The 15,811-nt window shown below is 42.7% G+C and overlaps 2 protein-coding genes across 3 annotated transcripts; both read left to right on the forward strand.

Annotated features, from left to right (window-relative positions):
• The first annotated feature begins 2,350 nt into the window (after nucleotides 1-2,350).
• LOC138209249 (transitional endoplasmic reticulum ATPase) lies at nucleotides 2,351-12,410 on the forward strand. 2 transcript variants are annotated; one of them, XM_069167699.1, is made up of 19 exons: nucleotides 2,351-2,491; nucleotides 2,625-2,860; nucleotides 3,167-3,278; nucleotides 3,397-3,569; nucleotides 3,673-3,815; nucleotides 4,442-4,572; nucleotides 7,380-7,511; nucleotides 7,629-7,731; nucleotides 7,890-8,023; nucleotides 8,199-8,334; nucleotides 8,466-8,578; nucleotides 9,347-9,511; nucleotides 9,630-9,752; nucleotides 9,847-10,059; nucleotides 10,178-10,356; nucleotides 10,500-10,629; nucleotides 11,161-11,319; nucleotides 11,715-11,866; nucleotides 11,955-12,410. In XM_069167699.1, exons 2-19 carry the CDS (start codon nucleotides 2,838-2,840, stop codon nucleotides 12,058-12,060), a joined length of 2,427 nt encoding a protein of 808 aa, XP_069023800.1. In that variant the 5' UTR covers nucleotides 2,351-2,491; nucleotides 2,625-2,837; the 3' UTR covers nucleotides 12,061-12,410. The 2 variants fall into 2 exon arrangements, with proteins under 2 accessions (XP_069023800.1, XP_069023799.1); XM_069167698.1 differs by lacking the exon at nucleotides 2,351-2,491 and having other exon boundaries at nucleotides 2,532-2,860.
• Nucleotides 12,411-12,975: 565 nt separating this feature from the next.
• ndufb7 (NADH:ubiquinone oxidoreductase subunit B7) lies at nucleotides 12,976-15,713 on the forward strand. Its single transcript, XM_069168461.1, has 3 exons — nucleotides 12,976-13,250; nucleotides 14,246-14,414; nucleotides 15,555-15,713. The coding sequence occupies exons 1-3, from the start codon at nucleotides 13,139-13,141 to the stop codon at nucleotides 15,640-15,642; spliced, it is 369 nt and encodes a 122-aa protein (XP_069024562.1). The 5' UTR covers nucleotides 12,976-13,138; the 3' UTR covers nucleotides 15,643-15,713.
• Nucleotides 15,714-15,811: the final 98 nt, after the last annotated feature.

Raw genomic sequence — 15,811 nt, forward strand, 5'->3', positions numbered from 1 at the left:
TTGGACCTCTACGGCTTGTAGATCGTCAGGGGATTTTTTTTTTTTTTTTTTTGTAGCCTAATATCTCATGAAAATCTACGACATCAACTTGTTCATAATTGTTTTTGAACAGAGCGTTCATGATCTGCTGCTCTGGCCTATGCACCACGTCAGGGGCCGGTTTCACAAAGATACACAGAGGCCTGTGGCTTCGATCAAAGTAGTCTGATGCCTAAATGCATCTCTTGTATAACACTCTGTAGTTGTTCACTATCTTGAAGGAATAATCTCCGCGCACTTATGACCCCGCCCCCTTTTTGGGGGGTGAAGCAAGTGACGCTTGCTGCTAATGTGAAATAGCGCTTTAGAAGCAAACTATAAGAAAAGCATTAGGGTTAAATTAGTTTATGTGACCCAAAGACACACTGTCAAGTAAATATATTTTCACTCTTTGTACCATAGAAAATTCAGTCTCTCGTCCAGCACCAGGCTAGTGCTATAACCCCACTCAGCGTCCAGAGGTGACCTACATGGACTTCTATTTTCATTTTACTGAGTCTCCAGGGAAGCAAGTTACCAACTAATTTTTTTACTTTTCCATCACGCTCTACAAATCATGTGCTAGCTAACAATAGCGCTGTGTTCTGACAACTGGCCAAGCGTAAATTGTAACCCACAGCGTACTGTTGTCTTCCCTTCACTTAGCTTGGAGCCATAAAGTCGTTCTATCAGGATCTTTTTCAGGACACGTCAGGGGAACAAATAGAAAATCAGCGTTTTTGACGTTATTGTTGGTGTACCTTACTACGCAGCAGCTCTTCCGCGTGGACTTATTATTTTCGTTCAAAGTTGAAGTTTCGGAGAAAAGCCTCAACGTTCTTTGATTTTTGCGGGGCAAATAATAACGTAAATCCATGTAAAAAAAACAAAAACGTTTTTGTAAAACAAATCTGGTCGTCTCCTGCAGGCACAGCACAAAATGTTGGCCAATCAGGAGACAGTGAGGGCGGGTCTTAAACAGACGGGAGCTCACATGCCTGAAAGGATGAACTGAGGAGCTACATAAAAGCCCTGTATAAGATAAATAAATACAAATTCAATTTTAAATCATGCAAAGCTACTCTATAGTGGCATCCTAGAATAAAAATAAAACGCTTGAAAATGAGCATTATATGTCCCCTTTAAGCAGTGGATGAATGAAATTAAGACTTTTTTTCAAACTAAAAATTGTCTGATTGATTAACTGTATCGAACTGTTAAGCTGTGTCGCCTAAATATAGAGCTTTCTTCCTGAACTTATAAGCTTCATTTCAGAGTAAACTTCAGCGTTTCAGGTCAGTCTAACTTGTATTTAACTAATCTGAGTGCAAACTTAAGACTGACCCGAACACTAGAGGCCGGCCTAAAACATCTTTGTGAAACCGGCTCCAGAGTACCCTGCAGAAATGTTCAAACACACCAGCTGACTGAACTGAAATCAGCTGAACAATCAACACAACTATGTAATAAAGTGAACATGTAAATATATTCAAGCAAACTCATTTAGTACATTATCCATTTGTTAATTATTGGAATAATATGGTCTAACTGAAAGATGCTATGGCAGGGTAAAGCTGAGTCAAACAATCAACTAATCTCCTACCAGCAGCATTTTAAACAGTTTTTAATGGTCAATAATTAGCAAACAAAAAACTCACTCCCACCTCCAACTACATCAGCACACATTCCAGGTTACTTTTGTGTACCTGTTATTTTTGTTTTGATTTCTTTTTTTCAGCATGTTAGTTTCATTTTGTGAAATGTTAATTTGATCCATTCTCTGTACTCTGATCATCGAATCAGATCTCATGTTTCTTTGTGCATTTAAACCTCCTCTACCTCTCACTTTCATTCTCTTTCCTCAAACACTTTTTTCATGTTATTACAGCGAGTAGAAGTTGTCTGTTACGGTGTCATTTAACATAATTTCATTCTTATTTGTTAAATCTGTTGGACGGAAAACGGCTTGATTCTCTGTGGGGAATGTACCCTCTGTGCCCTCATGCTAGTCTCCTGTCATTTGTTAAAGGACATTTATTTAGTAATAAAAGATTCAATTGAAATACCACAGTGTGTGGATGCTCATTCTGTGAAAGTGTATTCCATGTTTGAGGGCCGTGTGTGTGTGTGTGTGTGTGTGTGTGTGTGTGTGTGTGTGTGTGTACCAAATGTTCATATGTTGTGTGTGAGGGAGGGAATCACCGTCGGTTTAGAGCAGCTGGACGACATCAGCAGCTCCCTTCAGTCACAAGCAGTCGAAGGTGGACAGACCATGTTGCCCTCTAGAGGACTTCTTCTGGAGATGAGACAGACGACATGTCAGGTCTTTTGGAAAGAAAAAAAGAAGAATTTATTTTGACTCATAAATATTCCACGAGTCTTGGTACCAGCCAGGCTTCAGCTTCTATTTGCTGGTTCGTAGCAGGGGGAGGAGGAAATATCACTCTATATCTGTTCTGGGACTCTCTCCAAGGTAAGTGCTTGGGATTCGTCTGTGTACGCGAGTGGGTGAAAGTGTGTGTGTGTGTGTGTGTGTGTGTCCGTGATGGGGTTATAATAAGACATGGGAGGCAGATGGGCGTATTTATACCTGACCTGATAAACAGGCAAGCTGCAGCTCCTGTAAACATGGTGGTTCAAGACAACAGAGGGGAAAGAAAACACTGAGATTCTCTGCTGGGAAGCAAAATAAGACAGAATCTGAAATCGTTGGCAACGATTAGAAACACCCAAAGTCGGCTACTGAATCCACTACAGCACACAACTGAAGAAGACAGTGGAAAACTGGGGTGTATCTGAAGAGACAAAGGAGAGCAGTCATGCCCGGCCCAGGAGGAGCAGAGTGAGTGAAACAGCACTGTATGTTTGTGCATGTGTCTGTGTGTGTACGTTTACTCATGGATATTTCAACATACAGTAAAATAACACGTTTTATCTAGTGCTAAATTACAGTGCATTTTGATCATGTTAATAAAAAGATCGAATATTTTCTAAGACATTTAAGACATTTTCACGTTTACAGACTCAAGTAGTTGCTATGTGGTGAGCCAAAGCGATTCTAAATACAGCGCAGAGTCACATGAGGAAACCAGAGCTTCATGTGCAATGTGAGAGTGTGAGAGTGTGATGATGTGATTCTCGCTGGAAGCCCAAAGGGAGAAGATTTCTCCACTGCCATCCTGAAGCAGAAGCAAAGGCCGAACAGGCTCATTGTGGACGAGGCGCTCAATGAAGACAGCAGCATTGTCAGCCTGTCACAGGTGTGTGTGTGTGTGCGTGTGTGTGTGAAGTGTAAATACAGCCAACACCAGAGTCCTGTTTGTTCTTAGCCCAGTGTGTGTGTGTGCGTGTGTGTGTGTGTGTGTGTGTTTCTACTAGAAAAAGACAGAGGAGTTGCAGCTCTTCCGGGGCGACACGGTGGTGTTGAAAGGGCGGAAACGGCGGCAAACGGTGTGCATCGTCCTGACAGATGGCACCTGTGGAGATGAGCGGATTCGGATGAACCGTGTGGCGCGCAACAACCTGCGTGTCCGGCTCGGTGATGTCATCAGGTAGATCTCACACCTGTGTCTTTCTGTGGAGTTACCATGTCGGTTTTGAGTTCCTTTTATTGTAATAACCAATAGGTGCCTGCTGATGTGTGTGTTGTCACAGTATTCATCCCTGCCCTGATATCAAGTATGGGAAAAAGATCCATGTCCTCCCCATAGATGACACCATTGAGGGTCTGACAGGGAACCTCTTTGAGGTTTTCCTCAAACCCTACTTTCTGGAGGCTTATCGGCCTGTGCACAAAGGTACAGCTCCGCCACTGATCATACCACAGTAACATCAGCTGTTTTCATAACATCAAAACATGAAATTGGATTTGTTGACTTGCAGTTGTATGTCTTCCACAACTAGTCAAATCGCTGTTTCAACCGTGTCTGTAGCCACGACAGCATACAATGCTTCAGATATACAGTAGATATCGCTGCAAAGAAGCAACAAATTCTAAAATGTGGATGCTTCGCTCACATTTCATATTCACCGGCAATGAAGATCTCTACAATCACCACAGTTTTAAGGTGGACATCAAAGATCACTGTCACCAATTCCAAATGTCAAATATGATCGCAATCTCTCCTTCTGTTCCTGAGTTATGGCATCCCAAATTCACAGTGACCTTTGACTTTTGATCACCAAAATCTAATCATTTTATTCCTGAGTCCAAGTAAAGGGTTGTACCAAAATTAAAGAAATTCCCTCAAAGTGTTCCTGAGATATCGTGTTCACAAACCTGGGATGGACAACCTGAAAACATAATTCCTTTGGCCACATCTGTCACGTCTCGGCGTGGAGAAATAACATGAGATCAACTCAACAACATCCACTGTGGAGGCTCTTGTCTGTGAGTGTTGTGACTTCTTCTCTGTGTTGTCAGATGACATCTTCCTGGTGAGGGGGAGCATGCGGGCGGTGGAGTTCAAGGTGGTGGATACGGACCCCAGCCCTCACTGCATTGTTGCCCCAGACACTGTCATGTTCTGCGAGGGACAGCCAATCAAAAGAGAGGTTGGTGAGACATTTGTGTCTCTGGTTTGTGTGATAACAGTGTGCTTAAACATTCAGTAACACAATCTTAATCGCATCAAGCAATTTGTGCAAATTTTTCAGTTAACTGATGTGACATTTCATTCCACTTCATCCTGTTATGGTCGGACCATGAAGGCTCATCATACTGTTACCATAGGCTGTATATAAAAATGGATGTGGACTTTGGGCCACTAAGAAGTGAAGTCACTGCGGAAGTGCCCTAAAGTACAATACCACTGAGGACCACTAGGGGCTGGCTACAATAGACTCGCATTCAGAAAGCATCAACTTCTCTTATGAAATACAAAGTTAATTAAAACTGCAAGCAGTGATCTGTGGGCCCTCGCAGGCTGCATGTCGGGGATCCAGCGGGTCGGGGCCGCCGGCTCCCCGATGTGCAGCACGCAAGGGTCCGCATATTCCCGCTTGCAGTTTTAACTTTTTTCTCGATCTCGTTCCTTATTCTTCTTTTTTTTTTAAAAATGCCTTTTTTTGGCGGCATAAACATCTTCAAAAACTCATGAAAGTTGTTGCCTGACGCAAGTTTCATGAGGTTTGGAGCATCGTTTGACCTTAAACATCAACTTCCTGTGTCACGCCAAAACATCAAACTAAGCCGCATCGCCCTGGTTATATATGTACAATATACTATATACAATATACTCTGTACTCTGTACTCTAGAAAAATGAATTTTGGGTCACTTTTTGGACAACATGCTATAGAATGACTTTTTTTTTGAATATTTCGGATGACATAGTATGACTTTTTTTTTTAATCATATTTTGGACAACATACTTTGGATATTTTGGGTGATGACCTTTTTCTGAACTGACTCACATGCCTCAAGTTACTTCTCACTGTAAGGCAATTCTAACCAGTGCACAATGAAGAAAGTCACTCTCTATTAGTATGACTGCACATACAAACCCAAACCTGTGTGGCTTACCCTTAGAGAGACTTGCCTTAGGAGGTCTTGCCCTCCGTGCACCACGTGGCTTATTGAGGGGACTCGCCCTCTGTAAACCATGAATTGTGTGATACCTGGGGCTCAAACCCGTGTCTTCATGAGGTCGTTTCCAGCCTGGCGTCGGCGTCCTAGACCGCTGAACTATTTTCGGCGCCGGAGGATGAGTCGCTGCAGGAGAAAGTGTTTCACGGAGTTCACTCAGAGCGTCCAGTGACTCAACAAGTAAAAGATTCTACTTCACCAAGGTTGCTATTAATGGTTCAGATTCCACTTGGCCTATTGATGGTGATTCAAATTGAAAAAGTTTTGCATACACTACACATTACAGGAAGATATTTAATATCACTGCAGACCCCCTTGAAAACATATATATCTACTATCCAAAGAATGTCTGTGGCAATTTTGGTCGCATTTGAATGAATATTTATGGACGGTGCAGTTATAGGTTGCAGTGAGCCAAAGATTTGTCACAATGCTGTCTGACTCCTGGGAAGATTGGTGGCGCAGTTTGTCGCATCGCCACGGCGACGCCCTTTCACAAAGTCGAACGAAATTCTCAATATATCATCAACCACATATTTAGGCTATTCTGACCCGACTTTAGGTTCATGTGATCAACCACCTCAACGTAGCATGTGAAATTATGAAAAGTGTCATTTCCAGTTGCCACCAGGGGGCGCTTTGACTATGAGTGAATATTACCATACAGGTGTCTTCAGGAGCAAACTGTTATCATACCTGTAACGTTTGGAGAAGTTCGGTCCATGTACATAAGATTTAGAGCAACTTGTAGTTTCATGGCGACACGCTCAAATGGCCACCACGCCATGGGCACATCCATCGACGAAAACGAATTATTTTAACAACTTTTAACCCCAAACATGTTAAGAGTGCACAGAAAAAATTTCAAGTCGGTCCGACAAAATCCCTTTGTTAAGGAGTTTGTTAAAGTACAACATGTGCAAATCGCCAAAAATAGTGATTAAATTCAAAATGGCGGACTTCCTGTTGAGTTGACATAATGGTGCAAAGTAACTTTTTTGTATGTCTAGGTGTGATATACCGATTTTCGTGCATGTATGTAAATGTAGCCGCCGGGGCATCTGTGTAGGGGGCGCTAGCGAGCCATTTGGCCACGCCCACTCGCGACTCCACTAAAATATGAAATTTTTCGCCAGGAGACATTTTTTTACCAACTTTCATGAGTTTTTGAATATTATAAAGCCTCCAAAAATGCATTCAAACTTTCAGGATAAAAAGAATAATAGTTTTACAAATAATAATAGGGCTTTCGCACCTTCGGTGCTCGGGCACTAATTAATGTTTTCCAAAAGTCGTTAGGATTTCATTTGGTAAATTCACTACTTCTTATCAGAGTTATTGTGGTCTTTCTGAAAATAATTCTGTAATTAATTAGATATTAAGCTTCAAAGAGAGGTATATTTGAGGGCGTGCCTGGTTTGAGTGACATGCCCAAGGTGTAGTCATGTTTCTGGTATAAGTGGGCGGAGCATAGTTTCCTCAGGTTCTCAGTCAGATTCACCCCTTGCTCCTTCCGAGCTTGTCCAAATATGGTCACGACTGGCTCCAAAAAAACAAGATGGCGACGGCCAACATGCCAGTCAAGACTTAAAAAATGCAGTTCACAAACCAATAAGTCGGTTGTCTCCTGACTATTACATACACCTGCAGCCTGTGCTGTTGAAACAAGGCTTCAGTAATTCAGCTTGAACGACCTCATGTCCCCTCCAGAGCCTCACCACTGAGTCTGTAGTTATCAATATATCCTGATATGTCAGTGCTTTTGCACTGTGACAGGACGAAGAGGAGAGTCTCAATGACATCGGCTATGACGACATTGGAGGCTGTCGGAAGCAGCTGGCTCAGATCAAAGAGATGGTGGAGCTTCCTCTGAGGCACCCGGGACTTTTCAAGGCCATAGGAGTTAAGGTGTCTCACACACACACACAATCAACGGTCCTCCCATTAAAACAGCCCATTTCTTCTTAATTTAACATTAGAAAATTCTCTTTTCTTGACTCTGTGTTGTTTCCTCCTCCCTCTCAGCCCCCCAGAGGTATCCTGCTCTACGGACCTGCAGGTACGGGGAAGACCCTGGTTGCCCGAGCTGTAGCCAATGAAACTGGTGCCTTCTTTTTCCTCATCAATGGTAAGGCTTTCTTCTCATCTCACTGTTAGAGACAGGAAAAAAATCAGCTGACACTGTAAAAATAAAGTGCTTTTTTGTTTTTTTTTGGTTGGAAATTAGATTTTTGCACTGTTTCTCTTACTTATGTGGGAACATGGTACATATCATTCGGTGACTAGGTCCTGAGATCATGAGTAAGCTGGCAGGAGAGTCCGAGAGCAACCTAAGAAAGGCGTTTGAGGAGGCGGAGAACAACGCTCCCGCCATCATTTTCATCGATGAGCTGGACGCCATCGCTCCGAAGAGAGAGAAGGTAAACAACAGGGGACAAGTCAAGAGGCCTGATTTCTCTTGTGTCACACCAACGAATGTGCAGTCGTGTGTTTCTTTTGTCCATACGCAGGCAAATAACAGTGAATTATTCTTGACCGCGTGCATGTGTGTGTGTGTGTGTGTGTGTGTGTGTGTGTGTGTGTGTGTGCGTGTAGACTCACGGTGAAGTGGAGAGGCGTATAGTGTCCCAGCTTCTGACCCTGATGGATGGCTTGAAGCAAAGAGCTCACGTGGTTGTCATGGCAGCGACAAACCGGCCCAACAGCGTGGACCCTGCTCTGAGACGCTTTGGTGCGCGAAAGCCACATGCACACACACACAAACCAACACACACACAAACCAACACACACACACACACACACACACACACACACACACACACACACTTACACACATTTACAAGCATGCGGATGTCTCTCCAGGCAGGTTTGACCGTGAGATTGACATTGGAATCCCAGACTCGACCGGCCGACTGGAGATCCTGCAGATCCACACCAAAAACATGAAACTGTCTGACGACGTGGACCTGGAGATGGTGAGCCTGCAGGAACCAAAAATATTGTTTAACAACTCATATAACAACTGAAATGATGAGCTGTTTAACAGATGAATCATTCAACTACTAGTTGGATAAGCACCTAATTGGTTGGGTAGATTTTAAGGATAAAAAATAAAATAGTTTCAGCTTTTAACTTTGAGCATTTGGGGGTTTTCTTTGTCTCATGTGACACTGAACTGAATACCTTTTGGGTTTTAGACTGTTGGTTATAGAAAACAAAAAAACTAAATCTTTCACCTTAGAAAATTGTTGTGACCATTTTTAACTGTTTTTTTTGAAACATTGGAATGAAACAATTAATTGAGAAAAGTAATCATCAGATGAACCAAAGGAAATTGTTCTTTAGTATTTTTATTATAGATACAGTATGAACTGTTGACAAAGATCAGACTCTTATTTAATGAGAACATTGCTGATGGAATTAAATGAGTAGGTTTTTAATTATACTGATTGAGAATCACTTTGTTAAATTAAATTAAATTATTTTTTTATTTTTATTTTGCCGGACCTCCTCTCAACCCTCCTCAGTGTAAGTGCTTTAAAATAAAAAATACTCTGAGAAAGAATATACATAGGAATATAGGAATCATGCATGATTGAGCGTACGTATGTATGTATGTGATGATTTAATATTCAATCTCACAAGTTGAAAATTCCCTGATGACATCTATCCCAATCCTGACATGCATGTTTGCCGCTTAATAAATTCATATTATCGTCCCTGATTTGCTTAACATGTGTCAGATCGCCAAAGAGACACACGGCCATGTGGGTGCCGACATGGCTGCTCTGTGCTCCGAAGCTGCTCTGCAAGCCATCCGCAAGAAGTTGACCCTCATAGATCTGGAGGACGAATCCATCGACGCTGACCTCCTCAACTCACTGGCTGTCAGCATGGACGACTTCCAAGTACAAAAACACACACTCACCCATTTAGACTTCCAGACTCTGTGTGTGTATAGAAATTCAATAAAAATAAATTTCTTAAGGAATGAATGAATGAATGAATGAAGGCGCTTTTCTTCAGTGGGCGTTGAGTCAGAGCAACCCGTCAGCTCTGAGGGAGACGGTTGCGGAGGTGCCTCAGGTCAACTGGGAGGACATCGGAGGGCTGGACGAGGTCAAGAGAGAACTGCAAGAGCTGGTTCAGGTGGAGGAAACACTTATTTCAACACTGCACAAAACTGCAAACATGAGTCTCAGCAACAACGTGTCAAAGCTTTACTACATCTTTCTCTCCTCAGTACCCCGTCGAATACCCTGACAAGTTCCTGAAGTTTGGAATGACCCCGTCCCGGGGAGTGTTGTTCTACGGACCTCCAGGTTGCGGGAAAACCCTGCTGGCTAAAGCCATCGCAAATGAGTGCCAGGCGAACTTTATCTCCATCAAAGGACCTGAGATGCTCACCATGTGGTTTGGAGAATCAGAGGCCAACGTCAGAGACGTGTTTGATAAGGTGAGCGTTAAGAAAGGAAAGAAAAGAAACAGGGGAAGCTTGATGCCTCAGTCAAATCCCCACCTCTTCCTTTATAATTTAACCTCTGACCTCCTGACCTTTCCCCTCCCGCCTACAGGCCAGACAGGCGGCCCCCTGCATCTTGTTTTTCGATGAGTTGGACTCCATCGCTAAATCCAGAGGGGGCGGAGCGGGAGACGCAGGCGGCGCCGCTGACAGAGTCATCAACCAGATACTCACAGAGATGGACGGCATGTCCGACAAAAAGAATGTTTTTATCATCGGTGCCACCAACAGGTGTGCTTTTTTTTTTTTTTTTTTTTTTTTTTTTTCTTTTTTTTTTTTTTTTTACATTTCTGCAATGACGAGTTGGGTCATATAAGAAATTCTTTACTGATTTCATCTCACCCTTTTTCTTCGCTGCCCTCTGCTCTCACCAGGCCGGACATCATAGACCCAGCCATCCTGCGACCGGGTCGTCTGGACCAGCTCATCTACATCCCGCTGCCTGACAAACCCTCACGCACAGCAGTTTTAAACGCAAACCTACGCAAGTCCCCTGTCGCACGAGTGAGTGACACAAAGACAAATTTCTCTATAAATCCTTTTCTTTTTTTTCATTTATACACTAAAGAAAACCAACAGAAAGTCGGAACGTTTAGTCGGAACAGCAGTAAAATGAATTAAATTGTTACAGCTATTCACCGTTCTTACTCGAAACATTAAATTATTGTTGTATTAAACCATGAAAACAATTTTTATGCTGTAGCTGATTAGTCCACAAAAAACTGTTTATTTATGTAAACTCTGTCAATGCTTTATGTTTAATTAGTGTAGTGTATGTTTTGTATTTAAATCGTATGATGAAAAAAAGAGCATATAAATGTAGTGGAGTAAAAACGTGAAATATAATAAATATTTAAGTAAAGTGGCACAACCATAACATTATAAAACATTACGCCGCTCTCGTACGGTACTAGTAGCTCTCCGTTTTTGTAGAGACACACATACACAAAGAATGTCACAAAATAATGTGAATTTAAAGACTCAATATTTTCACATTGCTTTAGTTCCTGTCTCTTTCGCTCCTCCTCTCTGCAGGATGTGGATCTGCAGTACCTGTCTGGCATCACGGAGGGTTTCTCCGGAGCCGACCTGACCGAGATCTGTCAGCGGGCTTGTAAGCTGGCCATCCGCGAGGCCATCGAGGCCGAGATCAAGGCCGAGCGTCAGAGGCAGAACAGACCAGGCATCCCCATGGTCAGCTACCCCCAATGTTCTCCATCCTTACTGCTTTTCTCTCTCAATAATACACACACACACACACACACACACACACACACACACACACACACACACACACACACACACACACACACACACACACACACACACACACACACACACAAAGTCACATCTCAAAGTAGTACCAGGCTGTGTGTGCTTGGTGCAGAAAGAGAATGTGGAAGATAAAAAGTTCCCTAAAGGGCGGCTGTATGTTTTGTAACTTTCAGCCTTTGGACTGGGAACACACACACACACACACACACACACGCACGCACGCACGCACGCACGCACACACACACACACACACACACACATTTACAGGGTTTATTGTTCTCAGATGTGATCCTAATGTTTTTCTCTGTCTAAAGGATGAAGACTTTGATCCAGTCCCAGAGATCAGGAAGGACCACTTCGAAGAGGCGATGCGATTTGCTCGTCGCTCTGTTAGTGACAATGACATCCGCAAATACGAGATGTTCGCTCAAACTCTGCAGCAGAGCCGAGGTTTTGGAAGCTTCAGGTACACACACAAACTACAGAAAATGTAGTAATGGACGAGTTGACATGGTTTTGGTTCCACTCTTGTAACTTCCTTTTTTCCCCACCAGGTTCCCTTCTGCTACCGGTACCCGGTCTGAAAGTCAGGGTTCAGGCTCCGGATCAGGGAGGCCCGGTCTGTACAGAGAGGAAGGTGTTGATGATCTCTATCAGTAACAAAAAAACTGCACCCTGTGGTCCTTTCTCACCGTTGAGATTCACTTCCTTTTGAAGAATGGAAATAGAAGAATAAAAGAAGTGGAAATTGGAAGTGATGAGGAATGTTATTTAAAAGAAGATACTTTTTGAAACATGTAATATCATAAATGAAAAAATATCTGTCTCAACTAGTTTAGATGAAAAAAGCATATTAACGTTAGGCATTTGAGGAATATGAATATATGCATATGAAGAATAAATCTTTCACACTAATAGCTCAACGCTTTTGTAATCCGTTTGCACTATAAAATCTGTGTGTATGTATGAGTGTAAAAAGTAATAAATACATATATGCCTTTATGATCACATCTTGGACTGCTATATTTATTTTATTACTAGAATTTTAGAGTATAGTTCTAAACAGAAATATTTCTACATAACAAAGCTTGTTTGCCTACCAGGACGTCCTGGGACAGCATTGAGCTTTGGGCTCTTTTTTTTTTTTTTTTTTAAATCCCCTGATTTCTTCTACTTTCAGTAGAAGCATTGTGAATATGCTCATAGCAATAAATGTGTGTTTACAGAAGACATTTTGACATCAAAGAAGGAAAAGCACAGGTTTAAAAAAATAAATAAAACTGATGACAGCTGAATTCTGTGTAGCTGCTAGAGTTCAAGTCCTCGTGTTTGTTTACTACCACCGCATACTGGGACACTTGAATACAATACAAATCGTTTTTTAATCAGTTTGTCATACATATTCATTGTCAAAGTTTTATGGTTTACATCATTAAATGTTTACAAGTGGAATTTTGTTACCGAACGTCTGAGTAAACGCCGATTTGATCCGAACACCAGCCACTTTCCCAGCGGAACCTTTTGTTACTTATCTGGAAGGGACGGTGTTTGTCGGAAGCACCGCCGGGGCTGTTTATTTCCGGTGACGGGCGGAAGTGGGCTGCAAGGGGTTTCGTTTGGAGGTGACCGAATGGCAGTTTGCTAAATAATTAGGGGAAAAACATTACGTTAACGCCCGAGCGCAAGCAAACAGAGTACCTTAACTTCAGTTGCCGGAGTACAAACATCCTCGGGTGCCATGGGAGCTCACCTGGCCAGGCGATACGTCACGGAGACGGACACGGAGCCGGACCCGGCCAAGAAATTCGAGTTCGACCCCCAGTTCGGCTTCGAAGAGAGGAAGGAGAGAGGTCGGTGTGCAGCTGGGAGAGGACTCATGGCCTCCCTCCTCTCCTCCCCACAGCATCATACAGTGTTCAATATTCATCTGCAGTTGATTTATCGATCCGTCGTGCTTTCGTAGCGCGTTTAGCTGACGTTAGCTTCACGCTAAAGTCAGCTGGAGGAGGTTTCGTGTGAAGTTGAGCTGCTTGTGGCCTACTTGTCTTCATCTTCATCTTCATCTTCAAACTGTGGGCTTCACATATTTTGGTGTATAAAGATGGAAGAAGTATTCAGGTCCTTTAACTTTTAGTAAAATACTAATATCTCACTGTGAAAATAGTCTTAACACAAGTAACAGTTCTGCCCTCACAACCCCTAAAGTATTTTGAGTATTTTCAGTAAAATGTACTTCAAGTGTCAAGTAAAAGTACACTATGTAGTGAATGCTTCCTGCCGGTGTTTTACCATTAGATCTGATGTTTTTGGATTATTATTATTATTAATAATAATAATAATGCGACATTATTCGTGCAGTTCAGTTGTATTTATTTAAAGTTGAGCTTTTTTTTTTTATTATTTTTTTTTTTTGACTTCGAGTTCATCAGAATTCAAAATCGCCAAATTTGGAAATGCGTTGAGTTCACGAGACTGAAAAGGGATTGAAAAACTAGTGTTGATTTCACATTAATAGGCATTTCAGTGCTGCGGTTATTCACACCTGCAGTGTATTTGTATTTAGTGTTTGTAAGCTTCTCAAGTATGAACACCGTACAGCAGTTTTGTTTTTGTCTGCGGCGGCAAAATGTCAGGGCCGGTCCGATTTCTCCTTGAACATCCGACTTTTTTCAGAATGTCAGCTGAAATGGTCTTTTTAGTTTTATATTAGAAGTAAATAGCTCGTCACCCGCTCAAGACAAATTTCACCAAATTCCCGTGTTGGCTAAAGAACTATGTTTTTACTTGCGTTTTCATTCGGACTCTTGACCGTTTGGTGACTGAAGATTTTGTGTCTCTCCTCCAGAGATGATAGCGAGCCAGGAGCAGATGAACTTGGCCCAGCTGCCCGTGGAGCAGAGGGACTACTGCGCCCACCACCTGCTGAAACTCATGAAGTGCAAGCGGGACAACTGGCCCAACTTCCTGGCCTGCAAGCACGAGCGGCACGACTGGGACTACTGCGAACACCGGGAGTAAGTGTCCACGTGGCCGAAGGAGACGTTTCGGGTCGTCTTTTGTAGGACTGCTGCGTCTAGGCGGAGGCGCTTCAGCAGCGGCGGGTCGTCTTGACAGCGTGAAAGGTTGTTTGTTACGTATAGAGATGCCGGTTTATGGTGGGTGCGTCAGTAAAGCTGTTGATACCGGGTGTCGGTACTGTCGGATACAAGTAGCTCTACATATGCAGTACTCAGACGTCGTTCAAAGTTACAGTCTCGCAAAATCCAGTTTCATTCTATTTGGAGATAAAAGATAATTGCACCTCGTTTTTCTTTTCTTTTTTTTTTTAGGACTTCCCAGAAATCCAAACAAATGTAGCATGCGTGATGTCGGTCAGTTGAATAGCAAACCTGTTGTTGCGTGAACTCCCGTCTGCCCCCCTTCGCTGAACGGTGCGCCGGGTGTGATTATTCCTGGGAATGTCGCTGCGGACTTCCAGCTCGTACAGTTTGTAGTGCTGCAGAACTAAATGATCACCGAATGCAGAAGCGTTCATCAGAGGGCCGCAGGCTCACTCGGCGCTGGATTACCTCACTTTGACAACGGGCGCGGTACCTGAACAGACATCCGAAGGACAATCCCAGGAGATCATAACTTTTAAGTTGAATTCTCATTCTATAAAACAAGAAGTGACGAGAAGGAAATTTACAGGAAGTTAAAACTGTCTGGCTTCTTCTCTGTAGCACACTTTGCATCAGTCCTTAATATCGACAAAACTTTTACCACGAGGTCCGTCTAGTAGCTCTTCTGGAAAATGGGAGTCACCCTGTTGTTGTGAATTGTTCAAATTCCGTTCTTTGTGAGCATTTTAAGGACCTCTCATCAGAGTTCATTTAAAAAAAAAAAAAAAAAGGTCGAGACCGTTTAAACCATGTTGGTAGTTTTCCTCTTCGAACATTTTAGCTGCGCAAAAAATCTTGACGTCCTCCCCGCAGGTCAGGATCGAGTTTCCCGACAATATTGTGGGTCGATGGTTGAGTCGCTGTTAATTTGTAACGCCACTTTAACAGGAACGCCGATTTCAGATGTAACTATTAAAACTCTTTACATGGTCAAAGTATAATAATGTATGTCCATCCCAATAACCGCATACGCCTTCATGTTTCCGCCTCCAGCTACGTGATGCGCATGAAGGAGTACGAGAGGGAGAGGAGGCTCCAGCTGAGGAAGAAGAGAATCGAGGCTCAGGCTGAAGCTGCATGATCAGTAAATCCTCAGTCTTTGTATATACAAACCTGCTATTGTTCACATTAAACAATATTGTCGAAACTCTACCACCAAGAATCTTATTCATGTGAAAACCATACTGTGATCCTCTGTAGACTAAAACCGTTTCACCCTAAAAAAAAAAAAAGACCTCAATCAGTGAATT

This window comes from Embiotoca jacksoni, unplaced genomic scaffold (genome assembly GCF_022577435.1).
Source record: "Embiotoca jacksoni isolate LCO1_2020_lvr unplaced genomic scaffold, fEmbJac1.0.p SCAF_4, whole genome shotgun sequence".
NCBI lineage: Eukaryota > Metazoa > Chordata > Actinopteri > Embiotocidae > Embiotoca > Embiotoca jacksoni.